This window comes from Lineus longissimus, chromosome 12 (assembly GCF_910592395.1).
Source record: "Lineus longissimus chromosome 12, tnLinLong1.2, whole genome shotgun sequence".
Lineage (NCBI taxonomy): Eukaryota > Metazoa > Nemertea > Pilidiophora > Heteronemertea > Lineidae > Lineus > Lineus longissimus.
Window position 1 is genome coordinate 13,245,779 of NC_088319.1, and position 25,261 is coordinate 13,271,039.

The 25,261-nt window shown below is 42.5% G+C and overlaps 1 protein-coding gene across 1 annotated transcript; it reads right to left on the reverse strand.

Annotated features, from left to right (window-relative positions):
* Positions 1-718: 718 nt before the first annotated feature.
* LOC135496555 (uncharacterized) lies at positions 719-25,129 on the reverse strand. Its single transcript, XM_064785918.1, has 40 exons — positions 24,856-25,129; positions 22,791-22,940; positions 22,378-22,471; positions 22,088-22,274; positions 21,842-21,932; positions 21,339-21,518; positions 21,007-21,147; positions 20,271-20,426; positions 19,236-19,406; positions 18,496-18,669; positions 18,111-18,182; positions 17,514-17,747; positions 16,761-17,024; positions 16,242-16,490; positions 15,883-15,984; positions 15,090-15,569; positions 14,455-14,742; positions 13,843-14,040; positions 13,391-13,555; positions 12,967-13,206; positions 12,194-12,354; positions 11,810-11,953; positions 11,390-11,534; positions 10,663-10,835; positions 10,145-10,349; positions 9,617-9,867; positions 9,274-9,448; positions 8,558-8,779; positions 8,243-8,312; positions 7,659-7,801; positions 7,116-7,406; positions 6,726-6,845; positions 6,294-6,425; positions 5,644-5,769; positions 5,246-5,362; positions 3,179-4,756; positions 2,787-2,916; positions 2,230-2,291; positions 1,369-1,634; positions 719-886 (listed from the first exon to the last, which is right to left on the reverse strand). The coding sequence occupies exons 1-40, from the start codon at positions 24,935-24,937 to the stop codon at positions 734-736; spliced, it is 8,382 nt and encodes a 2,793-aa protein (XP_064641988.1). The 5' UTR covers positions 24,938-25,129; the 3' UTR covers positions 719-733.
* Between the last annotated feature and the right edge of the window lie 132 nt (positions 25,130-25,261).

Sequence of the window (25,261 nt, forward strand, 5' to 3'; positions counted from 1 at the left end):
ACACGAGGTTTTATCGCGTGCAGTGCCAGCAAAACATAAATTGCACAGGAACGATAAATTGTGGTCCTCTATGTATCTTTAGATTTAAAAAAAAACAGGAGCTGTTTCGTAAACTGCCAAAAAAACGTTAAAATATTTATGTAGAGACAAAACATTTCAGGTTTACAGTATCTGATCGCTTATAATACCAAATTATAAGTGAACATATAGAAGAGTAAAACAACGCTTTCACACAATACACTGCAGATTAAGCCAACTTGACGCCACAAAGACCCCTTACTCCGTCTATAATAAGTAAGTATGGTCTTTACAGGTGAGCAAAGTAAGATCCCAGTTCTGAAATCCAAAAAAGTAACTTAAATAATTAGATAATATCATAATTAGTTTCGTGTACATGTACATGTACATTCGTTGCAAGATTCTTGTCAAATTCCTAAGATCAGATATTCAGATTCCATTCGTTACACAATTCATGTAAGACTCATATGTGAAGTGTTTTTCAGATTACTAAACTGTAATAGCACTAGGCTGCCGGTGTCAACGTTGACAGACATTAGTTTACACAGTGAAAGAGTATTGGTGAGGCCTACCCTGAGGATAATCTAGTTTTGTACTATATTTTGGTAAATGTAATCCGGTCATATTCTTGAGTTCAACTGATAACAGAACGATATACATGTAAAAACACTTTAACGAACTAAATGTAAGAGCTTGAATGAGCTTAATTCATTGATTAAGTCCCCTTCTTGTGTGCCGCATGATGCCGGAGCAGTTTCTTGCACAGACTGCCATACTCCTCAATGTTTTCCTTGAGGTCTCTCTCAGTTGAGGCCTGCTTCACCCCTGAGCAGAGGTAAGCGGAGTGAATCATGCCGCCAGGCTTCCACTGCAAGAGAATGTGTATTAATCAATTAATTGAGGTGAAATTCCAATACTTCTCTATACATGTCCCCCTCTCGTTGCTCAACTGACGATAAGACGCAGTGCCATTCAGAAGCACGCTGAGGGTGGCTGTGCAATTGTTTCTGTAATGACCGTCGGTTACGCACGAACCATGTTGGTACTAGAGAACTACAATGCTCAAATGTACGTAATGTATTACAAAACCACTAGTTTGAGGAGACACAATGAATGTTTTGGCGGCAATCATTTTTCATTTTTTCATGTTTTTATTTAAAAATCACCGCATTGTCGTGCAATATCATGAATATATTCATACATAAACATGTATACTCTTCTATACTCGCTCCCCATAAATTCAGAAATAATGCATTTTTAAGGAGCGAGATTTTATCAAACTTTGTTCCATTAAAAGTATACCGTATCTTGAGCTTTAAGCTACAATAAATGAATAAAGCAGCACAGTACCTTTTCTTCAAAGAAAAGACCAACATCATCCACTGTAATACTGACAGCGGTCAGGCCACCGGAATGCAGTGCCATCATAGCCTTGCCCAAATATCTCAGGACGACGACCATATCCTTTAAGGTGATATTCTCGGCGCCTTCCTTGAGCGTTACGCCCAGTGTCTTCATCTGAGGGTTGTCGGGCACGTAAGGTAACAACTGGCTGCCGTCTCGGTAACAGTTCACTAACTTGACGGTCGAATCATCGTCATCATCTTGGGTGTCGACTGAAAGGATACACATGTCTGGTCATCTCTGGTTCCCGTGTTTCCTTCTGGTAACATTGGTTTTGGGTTCCTAATCATATCTAGCACTAACATAATTAGCATCAGCAATGGGAAGGAAAATATGTCATGGAGATTCATTTAAAAGATTGTAAGGGTACCGTAAAGTGGGCTGGAATAGGCCGTGATAACGTAATTGCCCCCAACTTCCAAAATCGAGCTTTGGCAAAACTGTTTTAAGTTTAGCTTATTAAGTTATCTTTTCACATCTTTTTGCACAGTGATTCAGATGGAATAGAAGATTTACCAAGTATTCCAAGCTGTAGGGTGGAAAAAGTATGGGCCGGACAACTTCAATCCACTTAGGACCAATGTCACCCAATCTAACGTTACCTAAATATTCCACTGGTTGAATTCATAGGACAAGCAATAAACTACATGTACCGTTCGACACAAAAACTTTCACAACAGAAACGACATGCACTTTTGAATGGCTCAGTATGACAAGTAAATCTGCATTTGAAAATGTTGCTTTTAAAGACGTTAATTCCACATTGAAACTACCAAGGGTATTTTTTAACAACCCATCACCTCTCACCGTAAGACATACTTGTTTTGCTCATAGCTTCTGCTTTTGGGTCCTTTTTGAAAAGGATTTTCCTGAAATAACAAATAAGTACAAGATAGCTCACGATTTTGCGCTATAAACATTGGCTTAATATTTCCACGTGCTCATTGCCATAGTGTTAGGAAAACCATCATTTGCTTTATACCGTCACATAAGAATAGTTCATGTATCCCCCACTGCTAAATAGTTCTAGATTTTATCGAAATTTCCTTTATAGATTACCATTAAATTCCGCAAATGGATGGGATTTCCAATGATTATATCATTAAACATATCAGTAATTTTCACGCCAAATAATCCTTTCGTTTTGATAACTTTTCGCGAAATTCGTGAAATAAAGGAGTTTACAGTTCCTAAGGTCAGTATCTAAAGCGCTTTAAAACAGCTGCAACTATCACAGGTAAGTATCACAATAACTTAATTGGCGACAATTAAGCAATCACTTGTGCACGACCGACCTGTAACTGACCCATCAGCAACCGAACCGGGATTCGAACCCACGACCACCGTGCTTGCATTTAACTTACTTGAGTGTGTCAAAAGATGATAGTGTGTATAAAACAGGGTTGGCGGCGCTGTTGATGGGTAGTACGAAAACAGCGATCCAGGCGTAGACATCACCTGGAATGACTACATTTCCCGACATGGCGGCCAGTCCTTAAATGAAAATTAAGATTATCCTAGTTTACCTGCTGCAACGTTTTTGTCCGCGGGCACGACGCCAACCATCGATTCATTGAGGTACGGGCATTCGTGGTGGTCATGCAATCATATCACGTTGCATGTACATGTATCTTGTTAAGTATGCGCGTTTACAATGGGAACAGTCTAAACTACCATCCCTACTAGTGCACCAGTACGTTATGAAACGTAAGTGTGATCTTCAAATTGTATAATCATTCCACCTGCTTTTCCTCACCTAAGATGATAATCGGCATCCAACAGGCAAAATCGGTCAAAATAATCAGCGCCATCTTTCGGGCAATAGCCATCTCCTGGTTTTCTCCCTTCTTCCGGGTTGCTTTGCCCTTCATCATCTCGGCAGACCTCCTGATGACTAAATACATCCATCCATAGGTCACGGCAATGATGACGAAGGCAGCGAGATTCAGACCGAGGTTCACCGCGACCGAGTACTCCCAGCCTGGAGTTGTATCACTCGTGAGGTGCAGAGACAGACATACACCGGACCTGGAGTAGAACTTCCCTTGAAAATAGTCGTTCGGAATAAGAGGGATCCCCGCGAGGATTGCGCCGACGAGCCAGGACAGGCCGATGAGGATTCTCGCCTTTCGGAGGTTGATTTTTTGCTTACTGAAGGGGAATACGACCACGAGGAATCTGTCCACGGACATGATAGCGAGGGTAAAGACCGATACCTCACTTGAGAGGACTGAGAGAAATCCTGCGATCGCGCACCCTGGGCCAGTCCGCCATGCCTCGTCCACTTCGATGTAGAATCCTCTAAACGCCATGTCTGCCCCGGCGATGATGAAAAGGTACACCCCCATCAGAAAATCCGCAAGGGCCAGACTTATAATGATACTGGTGTTCGCGGTGACAGGTTCTCGTGCCAGGAAACGGAGTAGAAGTACCAAAATGTTACCAAGGACTGCCACGCTTCCCAATAACCACAGAAAGATTCTTAACACATCCAGACGGACAAGATCTGTACAAGATGAAAATGCGTCTTTCTGGGGGAAACAATTCTCCTCTGCAACCTGTGGGGCTTGGCAACAGAACCGAAAATGGTCCGATTTCAAATTTTGCAAATTTGGCAACGATTGGAAAGCTTCCCTGCCATTGAAATTCGTCACATCATTCCCAGAAATATTCAAAGTTTGAAGCTTTGGTTTTTTCGCGAAAGCGCTTGTGGAGATAGTGTGCAACTTGTTATTCGCCAGGTCGAGAGTTACTGCTTCTTCTAAACCTGCCAGTGACATGTTGTAAAGTTCCTCGATCGCCATATTGGATAGGTTCATCCGGGTCACTGCCATCCCGCCGCCATCTTTGTTTACGACAAAAGCACTACCTTCAATTGCATTTACCGCGGGATTTCCTGTCAACATTAAAACTTTCAGCCTTGCCAATCCATTGAATAAGTTTGAAGAAATCACTTGCAGCTTATTAAATCTTAAATCCAAATGGAAAAGATTGACTAGTTTGCTAAACACGTTCTCTGCGATGTGGGAAATGTTGTTGCTGCTCAAAACCAGCTTTGCAAGGAATGGAAAGTGGAAAGTCTCGGAAAGGGATGTGAGTGTGTTGCCAGACATGTTTATTTCCCTTGCTCCACTGGGAATCTTCGGAAGCGACACTGAGCCCTTTCCCGAGCATTGGTAGGAGTCGCCGACACATCCGCACTCCGCCGGACAGGGTGAGCAGCTGAGCTCGTCATCTCCATCCCGACAGGTCTTGATACCATCACACACAGCCGACTGTGGGATACAATTCTTGGAGTTACTGCACTTGAACATGCCGGGGCAAGTGTAGTCATCTGAAGAAATAATTCAACCTTAGTTAAATAGTTTGGACGATCTACATGATTATGGTTGTAAAACATGCAGGGGACATGCATTCTAGTTAACAAAATATCTACATGTATTTGGAGCTAGTGCAGTGACAAACTTAAAACTTTTCCATTAAACGATCACTGGAGTCTGTCGTGTTACTCTTGTAGCGAAATGATGATGAGAGTTACGTGCAAAAACGAAGACATCCTGTATTAGCGGTACTTTAGAGTTATGTTAGACTTTGAAAAGGTTCTGACAAACTATGGTGTTTTGTCAATTTAATTCTCATTGCAAAAAGTATCTTGTAATTGACCATTTGCTACATTTACCAACATAAAATGACAAGTTAACAAAGGTACATAATTATTATATTAATATTTCAATAGTAGTTACGGAATAAGCATAGGAACAAAGACAACCTACTACATGTAAAGTAACGATCTTATGTACACTGTAGAATGAAAAAAACTCACTGCACTTCCTTTCGTCCTCACCAGAGGGACAATCGATGACGTCATCGCAGATCATTTTTACTGGGATACAATAGTGGTCTGGACATTTCATGTGGTCATTCGGACACTGGAAATCTTCTGGAATTCAGAAAGGACGATTGGAAACGACTTTGCATGAAGAGTCGGCGTTTAAGAACGTAGCGCAATAGCGGGATTGCAATCACCCTGCAGATCCCTGCCAGAGGCAAAGAAGCTGGTTGTCGGAGTGAAACCGTTCTGCGACCTCGTCAAGACACATGCAGACGTGGTATATGGACCATTGCAAGGAGCCTGCCTTTGATTATTACTTTCGTTTCCAACTCTCGCGAGAGGACAAATTCACAACCAGAACAGACGGGAATAAGACCTTTTGAACATACCACATCTCTGAAGGTGCGATTGATCTCTGCATGCCGTGGAATAGCCGAACATGTCTTTATCATAGATGCATCTTTGGGTGGCGTTGTAGGGCAGGCCGGTGCTCGAGCAGTTCAAGTACCCATCTCCTGCAATAAAATTCACCATCATGAGCCTAACGTAACTGCTAACGAGTGGATGCAATGTAACTTTGCTGGAGAAGACACAGGACGATATGTAGAGACTTACTTGTGTCTTCATTTTATAGCATAACTACTTTATTGACAAAAGTTCATTAATCAACATGATGTTATTGCGGCAAATTCGTCAGATTGGTATATCAGTATTAAATGTACCCCCTCAATACGATATGGTTGCCGATTAAGGTACATGTACATGGTTATACACAGAGCTATCACATAACACCTTACACATGACTATCCTTACAGAGGGAAAGTACATAATAGAATCCCCCCCCTCGACACTATCCTAGGACATTTCACACTTCGTTTCAGAGGGGTCGGAAAGGGGGCGTAAAGCAAAACCAAACTTTCGTAAACTTTATTTTTGCCCAGCCCTTGAACTGCACGGCTGGAAAACTGTGCACTGCTGAGCATTTCATAGTACTTCGCCGAAGTGCTTTTTTAGATGTCTTGCCAGTTAACTTTAGTACCTCGTTTCTTTTCATTAAGCCCTGCACAGCCCGTCTCATCCTCTTTGTAGATCCCCATGCAGTCTACGATGCCGTCACAATGTAGTTTCTGTGGGATACATTCACCACTGTAACACTGAAACCCTGGACAACCTGAAAATACCTGGCTTTATGAACGTAACTGTGGCCGACTGCGTTTGTCAGTTATAACACGTATCTATACTTGGTTATAATAATATTAACAATGATATTAACAGCAAACTTCTTATAAACTAGTTGTCAAGTAATGAAAGTGATTAATAATTAGAAAAAAAGTGAATTTCTAATTTGTTTGCGTCAAAAAGGTATCATTTTCATCATATCAGTTCAGAGGATGTCAAATGCAGGAGCATAGTACTAATTCATCAGAAGTACAACGGCAAGGTGTTTTCATAAGCTTTTTTCCATACCTACCTATGATATTTTCATCAGATCCATCGACACAGTCTTTGACGAAGTTCCTAGCCAATGTTGTGTTCTTGATGCATTGGCCATTAGCGCAGCGGAACTCTCCGGGGTTGCAGTCGACCCAGACTGAAAACGGGGAAAGTGAGAATTGGGAATTCGCTGGGGAAACCACTTAATAAATGATCAGTTGTAGTCATTTGGTGTTTGAAATTTATCAAATTTACCTAAAATATCTTCTTTATCACAAAACATATGTATATGTGTGTCAAGTAATCGTTACAGCCTCTTTGTGGTGTGGATTTTACTGATTTTAGGTAAGGTTTTGTATGTAGGAATGAAACGACCCTAATGTAGATGGAAAAAAACATGCAAATTGTGTCAGTTCTATACACTTACCACAACCAGCCTCATCCTCGCCCCCAGCACAATCAAACACGTGGTCACAATACTTCGAAATCAAGATACAGTTGCCATTTTCACAACGGAATCGATTGAGAGGACAGACGTCTTTGATGGTTTGACAGCTGATTTCGTCACTTCCGTCACCACAGTCGTCATGCGCATTACAGACTAGGAAGTTTTGTATGCAGTTGCCGTTTGTGCACTTGAATTGGCGATGAAGGTCACAAGATTGTTTCCATGCGCCAATTACGCCACTCAAATCTGTGATTGAGTACTGAGTGACAGCTGAAGAAGGAAACATAAATAAGAATAACACATAAGATATAGGCGTCTCACAATTTCGCTCAAGTTCTGTTTACCAGCGCGACGAACCAAACAATCTGAACAGTAACTAAAAACTGTATTAGTTATTGGTAATCACAGCATCATAATGAGATGTTAAGATTTACGAAGCATATCGCGTTACATGGTTATCAGGAAGTAAATTTGTTGTCATCTTTCGTTCCCTTTTACATTCTACCCATCATGTTAATTTACATTTAGCTGGTGTCTTGCAAATGTACTGTGATGTCATCTTAATCGCGCAAGGGATATCATTCCAGTAACGGCGATTGTTTAGGCTATCAATCTTCAGTAGACTGCACCCCTCTAGGGCACTCCCATCGGGCTGGCCATCGTCCCTGCAAGATGATACGATGATGTTATCGGCAATGATCGCAACCGCCACTTTGGTCACAGCAGAAACAGAGGCGAGTGTCCGCTATCTGTTTCTGGTCAAAGATACATGTAAGAGCTAGTCTCAAGCATGTCCGAGAGTAACCTTGCATGCAACTCTGCGGCGTCTATTTGTTGATCTGGCTGCACGCATATGACAACTATCTTCAGCCTTGTATATGAATGACCGTTTTTATTCTCAGCAACGGAAATTCCAGATAATTGACGCAAATCTTGCCGTGCAGCCAGCGACCTTGTCTTGAAGGGCAAAAGGAGATCCGCTACCTTGTCTGATATACTCGTGTTGGTTGAAGTGCAATAATACTATAGTGGGAAATTTTTCTGTTCTGTTCTGTGTCTGGTGGTGTTAGTGCTACATGTACATGTACGACTGTGTTTGCGCTTACCAGTTGGAGTAAGAAAAAGGTGAACCATCGGTCCAACTAAACCTCCCTTCATGCCCTTGGTCGGTCAGGCCTGTTAAAGAGTATTCAAATGGTAATTTTGCAACAATCGAAATATGAAAGCAACACAGGACGGTTTACATCTTTGGGGGGGGGGCTCCATTTCCGCACGTGTTGAATAATATGTGTTTTTTTCCAATCCTTGTAAGCAAAAAACTCGTATACTAAAGCAAAGCACTATTATAATGCATTTCTAATCTTCGTCGATTATTGTACAGACGTTCATTGGGATACGTGTTCATGTAACATTAGGCTTACCAATATAAATATCTTTATTTTCAGAAATAAACGGCCACTTAAAGAACAGACTGTGCAAAATAAAGTCACGTTGGTAGTCATCTTCGATACTAGTCAAGTGCGAATCGGCGGCTAATGATTTGCACTTCTCCTCCGCCTGGGTCCAGGTCAAGGTCACGTTGTTATTGTTGACATATTTGTAGCAGCCGGACATGAAGCGTAGCCATCCATCTTCACAGTGCCCTGCAGGTGAAAGAAAGATTAGATGGGAAGCGTTTCTGTTCAATGGATCTAGTGTTTCACAGAACTCATCTCTACAACGTCACAAACTCACGATACAGAACAAGCACATGTTGAATCGCGTCAGCTCATTTCTGCAAATCCCACGGTGCCCCGCCCGCCATATCAACCACAAAAGGTCAACAGAAATGGACCTAGCCTTTGAATAATAACATGCTCAGATGCAAAGATTGGCCGCAAGATTTGCAAAGGAATAAAAACAGTTCCATCCAGATCAGTTGAATCCGACTGGCGGTTAATCTGCTACGTGTCCGGCGTCCCTTTGGCAAAAGAGTCATTCCCTATTTTGTGTCTGATTAGAGTGATTTTATAGAGACCTAGGACCTTCAACACATTGAGATTTAAAGTGCAAAAAGAATCGTTGTCCTGAGGACACTCTATCCTGAGACAAATTTCCTACCACACCAGCCAGCTTTTTAAAACTTAATCTCACACACCTTCAGTATAGTTTAACACTTGCTCCTTGATTGGGTCGATGCTGGTGAACTTGGCGATGAATCCCTTGCCGGCCTCAACTGGTGTCCGAACCCGATTGTATTCAAGCAGCAGGGTGTTCCAGTCCGACCTAGTTTGTGCCTCCCGGTAACCATTGCAGTGGTGACTTAATATAACCTATACAACAAATAGAAGGATTCTCAATTTTGTGACTGAAAAATAGCATATTGCAGGGTTGCAAAGCATGTTGCAGGGGTGAACAATTCATCGGCAAAACGAACTCATGCTCGCAGGTTTAAACAGGTTTAAAAGAAAAGTGTCGGAATTTTAAGGCGACTGGCATACCTTTTTGCCATTGTCCACATATACGAAAGATAGTTTATCCCCAGTGCATGTCATTCCGTCACCAGTAATGTCAAAATTTTCGAACTCCACACTGATGTAGTTCGCTGGTTTCGTTTTTATAAACCACCTGCAAGTTTTTGTGTCCGGATACGCCGCGGGGAATCTAGGTGAGCCGATGTATCCACAGTGAGTTGTGATTGGGCCAAATGTTCGGTCACATGACCTGGCATTAAAGGCATAGCCTGGACAATCTGGAATATAAAAGAAAAACCTTTTTAAAGTGTAATGTTTCCACTGTGTATGGGACTAACTCCACTAGAATGGTTGCCGCTTTGGTCGGTTCCATCAGAAGACGCCACTCGCATCAGCGGGTAAAGCAAAAAAAAAAACTTGAGCGAAAGCAATTTAAATTATCCAAGGGGCCCGGTACCTTTACAGTGAAGCAATCCCGGCTGGCAACCTTTGCAGGCTTGAAACATTACATGATAGCATGGCCCGGTTTGAAGTGAGTACTTTAGAAAGACTCACCGACGAAGTCAACCCTTGCTTCAAGATAGCCCATTGAGCGGTAGGCGGTGGCCATGCAGGCATGTAGCTTCAACTGAAGGGGTTCAGAGACATCATGGACATAGTAGCCAGCATCTGTAATAATCGGTGCCGAGTCATTCCGGTAGAGGATGTATTCGTCTTGGCAGACCTTGACCGATTGTAACTTCCAGTCTTCGATTTTCATCTGCAATTGTCAAAGATGACCGAGTGCTTTGAGCAAGGGCGTGACCATGGAAAAGAGCTCTTTAGAAATCGAAATAGTCCAGACAAGCTGATTTAGAAATGATTACGAAGGGCATAGAATTAATTGATACAACATAAATAAACTCTGTTGCCCTGCTTTCAACAAGCATAACGTAGTTTATTATTCCTTTATTCGCTCTTCTATAAAATAAGGTCGAGCGATAACAGACCGGCACTGGCCCGCCCCACTGCAAGGTAAATGTCAGCTCGTTTCGTCAGCCTCGGCGGACTAGAGCGAGAAGTGTGATACCTACTTCTGCTGCAACATTAGGCGCAACGTTCAACGTCATGTTGATCAACCTGACAAACTTCCCTATCGGAGGTGTAATTGTCCAAGTGATCGTTCGGTCGTTTCCGTAAAAGTTCGGGCTGCCTGGACTCGTGAAGGTCATTGGTTGTGTGATCTTGTATTCCGTGTCAACTGGCACTACATAGTAAAGAAAATATTGGATCATAAAGAAGTGTTCAAAGGGTAATTTAAGATCGCCGCATTTTATGACCCCACCAGATCATCCTCTATGGAAATCAATCAACAAATAGTTCGAGTCGGAGGGGTATAAATCTCAAAATCAACGCATACTTTATCACTAACAGGATCATTTATATACATGTAGTACCTACGCAACAATGGGATAAGGCATTTTGTAATGTTAGGTTTATTTGCGTACGCGTGCGTATAGGCGCGGTTGGGGGATGGATAAGATGACGTTGCACATAGGCCTACTGTATTCTCCGTAAGTATGTATGAAATGATGAGACGTTCTGGTAGCGTACAAAAAAAGTTTCAAGTCAGATGACGGCGTCAACTGTGCCACTGACTACGAACATGTGCAACTGTATCGACTGAAGATTATCTTGCGTATGTACGCATGTGAGGAGCCTGGCCTTCAGCGTATGCACGCAAACGGGGGGAAGGGAGTACGAAGAAATCGGGTAATTATGCGTACAAACTATGAACGTCTCCTACTAACATGTACCCACCGTCTTTTTGATAGCCAAGGAGCTCGAGCCTGAGACAAGCCGCGTTGAGAAATTTTTCCACCTGTATTCTGATGACCTTGCATTGGAATGGCGTCACAAGGCGATGTACTGTACTGTCCCTGCCGATATTCTCTGTGAAAAACACCTAGACAACGAAAAAATATGCAACCTTCTCTGGCAAAAGAGAGCATCTGGGGTAGAAGACAGATATTGAGTTCTTCATCATCATCATCATCATCATCATTGATCTCAAGTATTATATCCTGCCTGTAAAATTTTTGAGGTGAATAAGGTATTTTGGCGTATTTGCTTTCAATCATGCCAGCCAATCTCAAGCAGTGAACGTGGGACAGCGGCAACACACTCACCATTGCGGTCATTGCAAGATCTTCACGGCTTAAAAAGACATTGTTGGCCTACCTTAACTGTTCCAAGTATGTCGGTGTACCATTTTAGGTCCAGTTCCCTCATTCCATATTTTATAGTATACCCAGTGACGCCATCTTTGCCGTTCCCTGCCTGCGTTTCTATGGCACTAATTACAGAAATTTCAGTCAGTGAAACCTGCAGGAGAGAGAAAAATGGGACAGTCTAAACTGAGAAGTGTAATATATCTAGATAAAAGCTCGAAATATAATAAAAGCGTATAACAATGACACAAATGTTCAGCGTGATCACTAAAGATTCAGTCTGCTCTGCGCCAGGCTATATCTAATTTCCTTCGTACCAAAGTACACTCCCGCATCTTGGCACATCACGCGCTCCTCGTCAGATCCCAAAATTGAGTCTCGACGATATTTTTACCTGTAAGTAAGGCTTGTCGAAGTCATCAAACGGGGTACACCAAGCACCCACGCCGTTGAGGCGGGCTCTGTGCGGCTCCCCTCCCTTGATGTGATGGTTTGCCGTTATTTGCTTATCCACGATATAGCCGCTTGCCATCCCTAAACGACGTTCACGACCACCTTGAGATAAAGAAGCAGGCCTGGTTAGCTATACACGTGCAACAATTGTCCATGGCGATGATGAAGACATCGGTGCGACAAACAACAATTATGACTAACTACACAGAGCATACGTGCACTGAGTTTCCACCAACGAGAACGACCGGAGGTCTCCGAAGATATCATCAGTTGAAACATGTAGCTACCTCCCATCTTTCCTACGATTTATTTGCAATGGTGGAAATTATTTCCTTTACACCTTTCCAGAAATGGGGCGCTGAGTGTCCGAAATAGTGATGTCATAAGGGGAAACTAGGCCTTATGGTGGAGGGACAAAGGAGATAATCATGGTTGACCAACACACTTGAATGCCTTAATGACGGACAAGGGGGAAAAAGTTAGTTCCAATGCAAGCCACCAATTTCGGGAAGCATGTATACCTTAGTGTCTGTCCTCATACATGTCATATGGCGAATTGGATTTCGCCTTCACCAATGAACACCTGCAGAGTTCAGCCGGGTGTAACTTTTGTATCAGGGAGTGACGATTTTCTGTTTGTTGAGTGTTTAAAACAAAGAGCATGCCGTATACATTAGAAGTACGGGCCAGAGTTTAATACGATATTTTACTCACGGTCACCATAAACGTCAAACTGACACAGCTCAATCCCCTTGGCATTCCCGACCTCCTTTAATGTGACAAACCGACCACTGTGGCACTCTGAACATGGAAAGGAAATAATCCGGTCGACCTTGCCCATCAGTCCCACGTAATATGGGTCGGCTGCACTCCAGTCCGATGTTGGAGTCACAAACAGGTGGAACTTGGGGGATACGGCCATCGTCCCTGGTACATCTCTGTAGTACGCTTTGGCTGTGGAATGATAATTTTAATGGGGTCAAGTAAATTGTGTCGGGGCCAGTCCCACATCGTCAATCAAATGAGAAATATTTTAAGCGTTTCCATTTCTGAGTGTATGGAGGAACGCGATTAAAGAGCTAGTGGCTGACAGTTTCCCTTGCCTTCGTATTATATGCACGGGTACGGTTACACAAACCTGTCACTCCGTTGTAGGTCACTAACAGATCCACTTGGAGCCACTGCATCTCGGCTCGGCTGAATCCAATCGGGGCGCAGTTGGTGTTGCCACCAGGGGGCCAAATGTTTCCGCGCACCATCGTGGACGTCTTTGGAATCAAATCAGTGGATGGATATTTGGTAACTGAAAAAAAGAAGATAAAATTCGACAAAGCACCCTCTTTAAGATGATCAGGGACTCCATCTATATACGTTTAGTTATTAGGTATGGCCTAATCTGTGTTGCGTTTTAAATACCTAGCATCCTCACCGAAGGACTGTCAGGTACACTCTGATCTGTAGGTGTCGTTCATTTCCAAAGTATGTGTACACTTAAAGAACATTTCTCGTCGAATATATCGCTTCCAATCGCCCTGAAAATGTTTTCGGATACTCTGGACGGGATAATCGTTTGCAACTGTCAACACATACCTATTTCTCCGAATGCCCATATTTTGCAAATCTTTGCCTCGGCCTTCTCGACAGATATTTGAAGAGAAGACGCCTTGCTATCGCAATAAAACAACAGTTTGCCATCTCTATTCAAGGATGACGTCACGCGGGTGCAGTCCACACTTCCGGTTTTCACAGTAATGGCCGACTTGAGAGAATGCGCCACCGGATATATATCTGTAAAGGGTTTTGATAAGTTAATGTGGGAGACCTTTTGTGTATATATAACTTTTTGTTTGGGGTTCTGCATTGTCATATGATACTAGCATTACTACCGATTAATCAAATGAGATATCGCTCTCTGATACTTTGACGCCATGACGGCAACAAAAAGAATGACCGATTCATGATGAATTGCCATGACCGCTGAAAGATGCGCGAAGTAGATAGCTACAGATGAGCGTGACGTGAAGCCAAACATGTCAGCAGGTTTTCATTTATTGGTGTTGCTACCAAGACGTAATACATCCCGTTGGAGAGCAGCGAACAATATAGGTAATGGTATGGCAACAAATTCATCGCATCAGAGTCTGAAACAAAGGTCGCTATCAAATGGTGGATTCACCGCATATCACCATGCCACCAACTTACCAGGATCATAATATGGGTCACAAGTCTTCCTAAATGCGCCATTCAGGCTCCACCAGCCAACCATTACCTCTTTTCCAGTCAAGTGATAGCAATGTTGGTACTCGATACCCAAGTTGCAGAGATCGTCATTGACACAACGGTCGTGGCAAGGATACTGCTTAGCGTGGACACCAGCAACTGTCACAATGTCAGTTTTCCTCAAAACAGACTTTCGGTATTCTCCATAATTGTTTGGGTTAAATTTCGGATCAGCCCCTCGGGTAGTTTGGCAACGTTGTGGTATGCGACCTAAATGTACAACAAATATCTTCAATTTAAGAAGGAACTTCGTTGTTTAGGAATCACTTGGGACAATGCTGTAATATTTATGGAATTGCTACATATTTTTCATTCCAATTCCCAATAAAAAGGATTTCTTTTTCAATTTGTTAGCTGTGCTGTGCTGTTAGCTCTATTTCGGATTCCATTTGCCTTACAAATCATTACCGTTCATGTACTGCAAAACTTCACGGTAAGGACGTTGACATGCTTCGTGCAACGAAATTGGTTGTAACCTTTTGATTGACGTCTCGATAATGCAACTCATAAAACGATCGTGGTATATGTATTGACAGTATAGCTTTTAATCGACATACCCAGCGTCTCCGGCAGAACCCAAATCCTGAACGGAAAATTAACTTTCACGCTGCCTTGATACTCTTCGCCATCATAATAATCCACCTCCGTGGCCGTCGCAGCATTACCCGGCACCTTCGGAATGGGCAACAGGTCAGTCAGGTTTTCCCCCGCCGCCTCCAAGCCAACGTAACTTCCTTTGGGGAGTTTTAAATACTCATTCTTATTGAGATAGAAGCCACCGAAATTTATCCCCGGCTTAATGAATGGTTTCAGCTGTAGTCGAGTTAACTCGGTGGCGTTATTGTTGTCCTCCTGAAGAACTAGAAGGGATATGTTGGTGGTGCTTTTTATCATCGTTGCTAAGGACATCTCCCATAGAAGGAGGAAGGAGTCCTCCGTGACCTTGACCTTCGGGAACGTGACCTTGTCGTATGTGACCTCCAGGTTGGGCCCTGATTCGGGAACAGGTAGTCCGACCAATGGAGTTGGGTAGACATCTGTAGAGAAACAAAACGCCATACTTTACTGTATCGATCTTACATTTAACGAGGAGCTATACTAAGTCAAAAGAATTTTATTTTTCTCTCATAACGGTGCATTTTTAGAGCACTCGAAGTTTGCCTCCTTAGCATTTGTGGTAGGCTATATTCCTCAGAGGTAGTAATGATTTAATGATCTTGATATAAAAACATCGTTATTTTTGTGACACAAAACGTAGATTTTGTTTGTTAGAAACGACCATCAAATGAGCTACAGTCTTTGTTCAGTCAAGAGAGGAAGAATGACAATTAAAACGGCGGCCAAACTCACTTCGTGCCTTGCTCCGACATAGTGCGCCAAGCATTCTTATGCAGGGAGTTAGGACAATAGTGTATGTCTTGAACTGAATATCTAGCTGGTTGCATTGAACTCCTGAAATGAACGAGATGGTTATATTTGGCGTCAAAAAAGCAAGAAGTAATAGCCAGCCACATTTTCACATCAAGTGAAGGTGCCGTGAAAAGATTTTCAGAAACCTCATCGTGACATACAAGGCTTTCATACACTAATGTAGCCTATTCCTGATAGCACGTGGTCACGGCACATATAGGGTCCTTCATGTAGCTATAAGGCAAGAGACTGGACAACCAGGTGTAGTTTTTTCTTCCTTTGTAGAAACAAATACCCACCGTCACTACTGTGGCTTTTTGTCCAGACCTTTCCAAAAATAAAACGGTTAAACAGCCACACCCGCAATGCGTCCTTTTCGACTTGACTTAGATCCTCAAAGGGCACAATATGCGAGAAGGGCGGGTCCCAGCGCCGGCAGTTGACAACCTGCTGGACGTACGACTCGGCACGGCCGATGGACTTGTAGCAGTTGCCTCCGATTAGACGGGCTGCATCATCGGGACAGAATGGGAGTCCAAGAACTGCATCTAAAAATAAAAATCTCGAGATTTTAAGGGGCTTTTTCCTACTTTGCAAAAGCGCCTTGTATTTGCATCTGTCAGCTATAAAAAGAATGTGCTCTATTTCAATCCTTTTAACGCTAATATTATATAATGTGCAGAAGGGTTGCATTGGACAAATTAGTTAGTATGTGAAGGGATTCTTCCTAGCGGTTCACATTCAGTAGCTTGCGAATAGCTCTGGAGTATCCTAATGGCTTTAAACAAGGTGTTATATTGAGTATCTGCTATGCTTACCTTGGGATCTACTGACCGGCTGACCATGCACCTCCATCTCGCACACGACAAGAGCAATACCTTTATCAAGTTGGGATTTCATAATCACAACGTAACGCCCAATTATCTCCTGTTCACATTGAAATGTCAAGGTCGGGGTCTTCACTGGAATGACTGTCCCATTATGGCAAAGGCCCGGAGATTTCTGGAAGTATTCAGTCATGTTTTTGCCTACTAGCGAAGAGTTGCTAACCACGATTCGGAAATCAGTGAAATCTGAGTCTTCTGTTGAAAATAAAACAAGAATGAAATGAAATATTTCTAACTTGTTGCTCTTTTCTGGCTGGTCAAGCAACTAATAGAAAATTAAGCCATTTGGCAAACATAGATTCACTTTGGTGGATAGTTCACTGTTTCTCCAGTTGGTGACCTTGACAACACTGGTATCAAGTCGCCTGCTTTCTGTGGCGAGGAATGATCATAGCCAATGTTATTTGTTTGGTATTGGGATATCTAAGAAACATTGTCGATTATTGTAAATCAGTCCAGCAGTACCAAGTATCACCCCAAGCAATTAACAAACAATAACAGCTAACATGGGGCTGTTTGTCGAATGAGGTGTGGGGATTCGCGATGGTCATGTTATACTACATATATCGTGATGTACGAATGGCAGGATCATTTTCGTTGAAAATTTCGAGAATATTTCTGTCGAATATGATAAAACACAGCGGGCTCAATGGGGCAGAAGGAATATGTGTACATTGTACTTACCGGTGGCGTAGCGCCTAGTGACCGTCACCGCATGTACCTCGTATAGACCTTGAAGGTCGACATACCACCAATGCACCCCCTTCGTCGCACCCGTTGCCGTATAGGTGCACTGCGGGACCTTTTTTTCATGCAAGTTGTCCCGACTACCGTCGTTCGCAACTGGTGCTGGGCCTTCCCAGTCGTCCGGTATGAGCGAACTCACATAGGACGGTCGGCCGACTGCAACGCTGAAATCTTTGAGGAGGGCGAACATTTAACTCATAGCTACATGTAGATGAAAGGATCGAGACCTTGAAAACATTAAGAAATACATGTAGGAAGTCCAAAAGATATAAAGTGAACACTAAATACTATTGTCTGACCTAAAGGATTAAACTTAATGACATCTGGATTTTTTTACTAGAATTCCATTGCCGAAAAGTGATTTATAAATGTAAGTGCAGATAAGTGTGGATACGCAGTAGGCATACTTGGGACGAACGTCACAAAGCACTACACGATCTTTTTCACCAAAGATCGCAATACCTGAAGCCGTAGTCAATTACCGAGGTTTCATCAAAAAGGTAGAACATCACGAATTAACTGCTGTATACCTACATGGATCCCGCGCAAGGGGTGATGTGGGCGGTTCCGCAAGGGGGCCAAAGTAACCAACAGGTGTTGTCTTCTCTGAAAAGAACGATTATAATCTGTCGATTAATGTACAATGTAAGTTGATGCATTTTCAATGCTAATTTACGGGACTGTAGTGTACCAAATAAAGCATTATCATATTTCTTCTGCTTTGTCCTCTGCGCCAACAATGTGTGCGTATCAAAAAAAGGAAAGGCAGAGCCTAGTCTCGACACCTGATCCAATATGTAACTTCCATAGCCCGAGCAAATTGCAACAGACTAAAATCTTTGCTTCACATACGCTGGTACATTTGCGGATAACCAAAGAGTAGCCCAACAGGCAGAATAGATTAGATGAAAATTTTCACCTTTTTCAATTGAGACCATCACCGATGTCACATGATGTTCCTTTCCCAGATCGAGGTTGATGACCTTGACCTGTTGACGTCCATCAGTAGCCTCACAAGCTGCGTCTGATGTGTTTTCTATTGTGGGTTTCTTGTCAATTGAAACTTCCGAAATAACATCAGTGTATACAGGCACTAGAAATAAAGGGTAGCATGGGAGATGTTTGGATTGGCACAGTTTTAGTGAATAATCACTGTTTTACAGCATAGTGAGATGCAACAGGACAAGTGCACATGTATAATAATATTCCAATATTTCGTTTTGATTCTTCATGCGGTACGCCTATTGACTACATATCTCATCGTAAAGGCGTCTTATTGGTCACTTGGGTAACATAAGGTGTAAGTAATCCAGCCCAGAGGAAAATATTCCACACCAAGTTTGAAATTCACGAACTGAAGTGTGCCAGATATCCTGATATTTATTTTACGCAACTTACGCACACTGATCAGACATGCATTATCATCAAAATACCGGAGGCCATCAAAGGAAAGCAGCCCGAAAAGTAAAGCAACTCCTTTTCATTGGTTGATAGTAAATTGTGAACTTACTGAGTTTGGTCTTGTTATACAGTGTCTAAAATTGTCTTCTTGACCAAAAATTAATGGTCATGGTAAAATTTGATGAAGATGGCACCGATATTCAATCATGTACTTTACTCTTCTCATTGAAAACGATTTCTCAATGTATCATAACTCACCTTCATAGTCCGCACATAAGCAGGGAATGAGTGCATTACAGGGCTGCCTGATAAAGCCAAGGTGAATGTTGTAGGCGGGGCATAGGCCCGTCAAAGCAGCATCCAAGCCCTCCCACGCCATTTCCTTCAGTCCAGTGATAGCATTGTCCTCCTTCATCCAAAAACTTGATGCTAGAAAAAAGGTCAGGGCCCGGTTGTTTATAACAAATTTTGCCACCAACGCCGGCGTTAAGTTAATTTGGCGTATCTCCTTAAGTTACGCCCTTAGACTTATCGCCAAGTTAAGTAAACGCCAGCGTTGGGGACAAAACTTGTGTTGAACGACAAGCGCCTTTTCTGAATTATCATGCTTTTCCGATTGTGACTCCGATTTGAGCCGAGTTACCCCTCCATGCGTCGATTCTTTTCAAGTCGACCGATGCACTTGTGTGGTGGTGCATGGAGCCATGTATCTACGCTGTGACGTCTTGCTGTAGACACCGATTTTTCGTTGTTGCTTGGCGAATCGGGGAGAGCCCCAATCAACCTCGGCGACGGATGACGTTATTTATTGTTTGAACACCTAAAAATACACTGCGCGCATTCGTCGTCTTTTCCTTACGTGGCTTCAAACAATAAGAAAAATGGTGAAGAAAAGGCGTAATTTGCAGGGCTTCAGCCCCCCAAACAACGAAAACAAGGAGAAGAATAAACCAATTGAAGTAAAAAAGCCGCCCACTCCTTTAACTGCTGCTACAGCATCAGACGTGACGAGGCATAAATATTTTTCTATCTATCTAGTTCACATAAAAGTACACACTAGAAGGAAAAAAGGAAATCCGCTGAAACATGATTTATATCATCAGAAATCCTACTCGTATAACGTAAGCACTGTCAGTGCGGTTTGTGCACGTGTTGTTTGATCCAAAACGTAATCGAAGTGGTATTAAATTGTACATTAGCATAAAAGATAACTTTTATTATCGGGCGGTGGCTAAAATTGGGGAGGGTGTGGACGAGACAAGTTTTTGTTTTTACCTGGTCTATTCTACTTACTAAATATTCTGTTGGATGTTCCGAGGAAACCACATGAGTCACATGATCTTGGACAAAACTTTAAATTCCATTCAGGGTTTTTGTTACATTCCCCTGCTTCCGAATAAAAGATGCACAGCCTGTAGACATTCCATCCACATGTATCATATCTAAAGACTTCATAAAAAAGAAAAATAGAGCATTAACGATGACATAATAAACTTTTGTCCTAAAAAACAGCATTTTGAACGCAATCAATGGAATTGGTCTGCCAGCCGTTGCCCTCAGCGGTAGCAGGAACTGAACTACCACATAAACTAATTAAACGTACTAGTTTCGCGGTTAGAATATATCTGTCCCGGCGAAGATCCTGTTGCAGAGATGTCAATAGTGTTTGGTAGAAATTGTAAGGCCTTCAAATGAAGGTATATAACTCAAAATTGAAAAGCCACTCAAGGTCAGAGATGACTGCAGTTACATAATCTGCATCAGAATAATGGGTTGTTTTATCATGCACTTTAATAGGTCATTTTGACATATATATTATGTGTGACCAACCTTGACAGTTCCGTCCGCAGTCTGCGATTCGCAATGAAACCCGTCAACGAAAACCATCCAAAGCAACGCCCCTGATTTTCGTTCCTAGGCCAATAATACCCAATACGGTTTTTTTTCCAACTACACTTCCCACACAAAATTCTAAGCAAAAGACATTAGGTCCGCACTACAAATTTGTAGTTGATGTGACAATTCTTACTCTTTGATTCGCAATGTTCGCAAGAAATTGAGCAGTTGTTTCCGATCTGTTGCCTGGTCCAATCCTTGTACCTCGACCCATCGCATCCCCCATCGGGGGCCTCTTCCTTGCATTTTTCAGCCATGTCGTAACAGTTCGGAGCTGAAGCGAAAAGTCGGATCTTTATTTTTGAAAACAGAAGTAGGACTGTTTGCATTTTGGCTTATGCAAGTAGGTCACTAATAATATGTTTGAGAGGAAATCATTCTGGCAAAATCGGCAGGGATGGTTTTGTGACAAGTCGATGCTACAGGCAAGTGAATGCCGACAACGGGAACCGCAAGCAATCCTACCGTAATTTGCGCTGCTCTTGAACATTGTCCTCGCGTGGCTGAGCGTGGCAACGTCCATGCGCCTTCTCTTGCATATAGCCTCGCAACCGGTTGACGGAGAAGAGAAGTTAAGGCTGACTGTATAACTAACATGATTGTATTGTACTGTGACATCTTCCCCTAAGGTGGCTTTTCGAATCCCTAAGAACAAGATGAAGAAAGTGTCTGTTGAATTTTGGCAGAAATGAACTCACATTTGCTCGATATGTTCTGGTTCAAATTTTCATGGTCACTAACTTTTGGTTGCTAACCAATAGTCCATCCCCCAGTGCTAATGCTCTATATACCCATCAGCCAAACGAACAATCGTTTGGCACCTGGCGCCTCACTATGCGCTTTGGGCCTACCTATACTTTTGATATATCCTTATGATGCAAAATCGATTGCTTCATTTGTGACCATTAACATTTCAACTCCCTCAGCTGCTTTCGCAAGGAAATTTCTTATCCAACTATGAAATTTACCTTCGGCTGGGCCAGGGCATTTACCCTCTATGAGGCGAATGTTGTCGACGGCAACGGCTCCTTGTTTGCCACGCCGGCCATCAATGGTCACCTGAAGAAAGTGGGCAAAATATCAATATTCAGGTGTTCTTCCTTTCCAGTGCGCGCGCAAAAAAAGGTTTTTGGGACATTTTCGGATATATTCACGCCCCTGAACTACTAGAACTGTTTCTCTCGTGAAAATTAATAATGGAATTTTGCACTTACATTGAATTCAGTTGCGGCGGACATCCATTCTGCCTCTGTAAACAACCAGTCTCGTCCCCTGTTCCATTTGTCATACCATATCTTGTGCATGCCGCCAGTTTCTGATACCCTGACTGTCAGACTCGGTGCAGCACGAGGCCCAGGGTCTCTAACCCCGTACAACCAGTAGTGAAACTGGATGCAGTACCTGCATTGGGAAAAAGTAGTCCGTTTATTTGTTGCAGAATCTGCAACAAAAATCACACCTATACTCACCGGTCTTCACAGAACACAGGACGCGGAAAACCTACCTTTGAATGCCTGTGACCGTCGTTGTAATCTTTGCTGTCATACTAGCCACACCCTCCGTGCCCGATTTGCTGATCAGAAGGAAAAATCTCCCATCTGCAAAAGAGAAGCAGATATAGGATCATTTGCCGCTATAGCCACTGCTATCCGTCGTGAAGAATATGGTTGGACAGGAGGAAATTTATACCAGGTACAGCGGCATGTAGCAACTCTTTTTCAAACCTTTATTTTCTGTGTACATGTATATTATTCCGAAGTCCAAGATTGCAGCGATCGCAAATTATTAAGAGTAATGGTAGGTACTGAAGAAGGAAAATTACGCCGTCATTGTCATATGCGCCTCTCGATAATGACGCGTACAGGCCCGAGTATATTATTAGACAATGATATAAACGACATAGATTTTTGTTCATACCTGAGTTTTGTGAATCCCAGAAAGGCTCCTGGGCTTGATTGGGAACTTTCAAGCCAACGCTGCTTGCGTTCGACCACGTCTCAATTGATTGGTTAACAGCGAGTGGACGAATCCACCAATCACAGACTCCTTTATCGGGGTCACACTCCGCTGAAAAAAGAGTTAATTATTCATTTTCCCTAGCATATTGCTCGTAATATACTGTGCTTTCATTCTAATTCATCAGCATCAGTCGCTTTATCACACTGGCATCAGTCCATAAGTCTTCGTCGTTAGACAGGACACCTGTGTTGTCGAAAATTTATAATGTTGGGTTCCGGAGCGTAAATGCTGCTTTGTGGTATTAACCAACGATTGTTCTGACCGCAGGGAGAAGAGATTTAAGCAGTTCTCATTCAATATCTTACAAGATCGCCTAATTACAAACATTTTCGCAGTTTGCGCCCCAGAGTACGAAATAACAGCGAATAGAATTGTGTGTCAGATGCGGTGATCAGTTTCAGTAGTGACCGCGTTGCTACGAGATGTTAGAGCGTATTTACTTTCAATTTTGATCAATGTACATGTATTAACAATTGGAAACTGCTCACCAATATAGGCTTACAATAACAATCGATGATGAAATCTCCCAACCATTTCAACATGCATCTTCCTCCCGCTATTTCTATTTGGACAAACCCTGAACAAATATTTAAGAAGAGTTCAGTGGCTGATGAGATTCCACTTTGCCCTTGCCTCCAAGTAAATAATGGCTCCTGTGAACACTGACAGAGTCGAAACCGCGACATGTATGTTAAACAAATGGGGTATATATGTTTTGCCATGTTGAGTATAGGTATTAAGAATATTTCTTTGCAGTTGGGAGCTGAGCGTCCACTGGTATATATTATTAGCACTGTAATACGATAGTGGGGAACGGTCAATAATTCAAATTGTGTTACGACAACGACGTTACTGATATGGTCAGGTTGTTGCCGGTGTAGAAGTTTGAAATGTCCCAGGAAAAAATGCCAAGGAAAAACCAAGACATGCAAAGAACTCACAAAGCGCCGCGCAAACGGGCGATTTAAATCGATGCGACCAGCAATTTAAAAAATCGCATGCGACGATAATCGCTCGTTTGTGCTGGTCATCATATGTCGCATCGACCTGCGAGTCGACGAGACGAGAGATAAGAATAGGTTCAAGTGTTGATGATTGAGCAATCAACAGTTACGATGCGCGTTCATGCTTTTATCAACTGACCTTTTGGTGAAAGGGAAGCAATGTTTTCTTTTAATTGCGAACTGATAGCTATGTCGGATGAAGACTCCATTGTCATAGTAACACGGGCTTTGTCTAATTCTGACATGGGCCGGGAATGGTACAATGAGCAGATAACGATTTTAGCTGCATGCAACTCTCATAGCGGCAAATCCCGTGAATGATATGCATGACCCAGGACGCCAAACTCATTAGAACAATAAATCAATTAGGACGGTTATTTGTTTGCACTTCATCGACTATTCAGCAAACAATTCATCTTCTCCAATTCATGTTTTACTCGCCCCAGTAATTACGAGTTGGAGGCTACTTGAAGGGAGCAGCGCACAGTCTCCCAGGCTATGCAGATTGGGTGAGAGGCTACTCGAAATGTCCCGCAATTTCCCGGATCCAAGTGCGTAATGGCACGAAATGACACATACGTCATCATAACCTCTTATTTGGAGAATAAAACGGCGTCATATTGGCATTTATTTAGTTAGCTGTAAGGAGCTTTTGAAATTATGCCAGGAAATTTTTCAAGATGAAATTTTCTTTTGCTCTCAGGTATTTTTCTATCAGGTTTTTGAGACACGGTCATGACATTTTCAGCACTATCGGACAACTGCTTTTTACACACATACACGTAGGTATAGTTGCATGCAATCGGCCTGGTTGATATCTTACGATATTATATTACACGGTAAAGTTCGCCTTTTTTTTCCATACGGTTTATCTTTACGTGTGCTATCAAACATGTCGAAAGGTTCTCGGAAACATCAACATTGAAAAATATGAGACATAATAAAAACAAATGACCTACCTATAACTTTCTGGGGCCTGACATTCAGTCCATTCTGAAGAAGCATCGTGAACAAGAGCGCAAAAATCCGTGTTGTCGACATAATGAGTGAATCATGGATCCTGCACTGGAAGGGACAGAAAGTCCAGGCTGGTCAGTGCGCTATCTCTCTACTCTGCCGGCGGAAACATGCTCCAGTCTTGCCACCAAACTCAAATTCTCCGAATATCAAATCAAAATCAAAAGTCCAACGCTTCCTCACAATATAATGTTAATACAATGTAATGTCCTCCCTTCTTTCTCAAACTAAATTTCCAATAATGTCCCGTGATGTTCAGTCTGTTCTGTTCGATCGGGAAATGAATCGCTCGGAAGAATAATCCATATGTTATAAAGCCCAGCCCGCCCGAACTCATCATAAATCGCT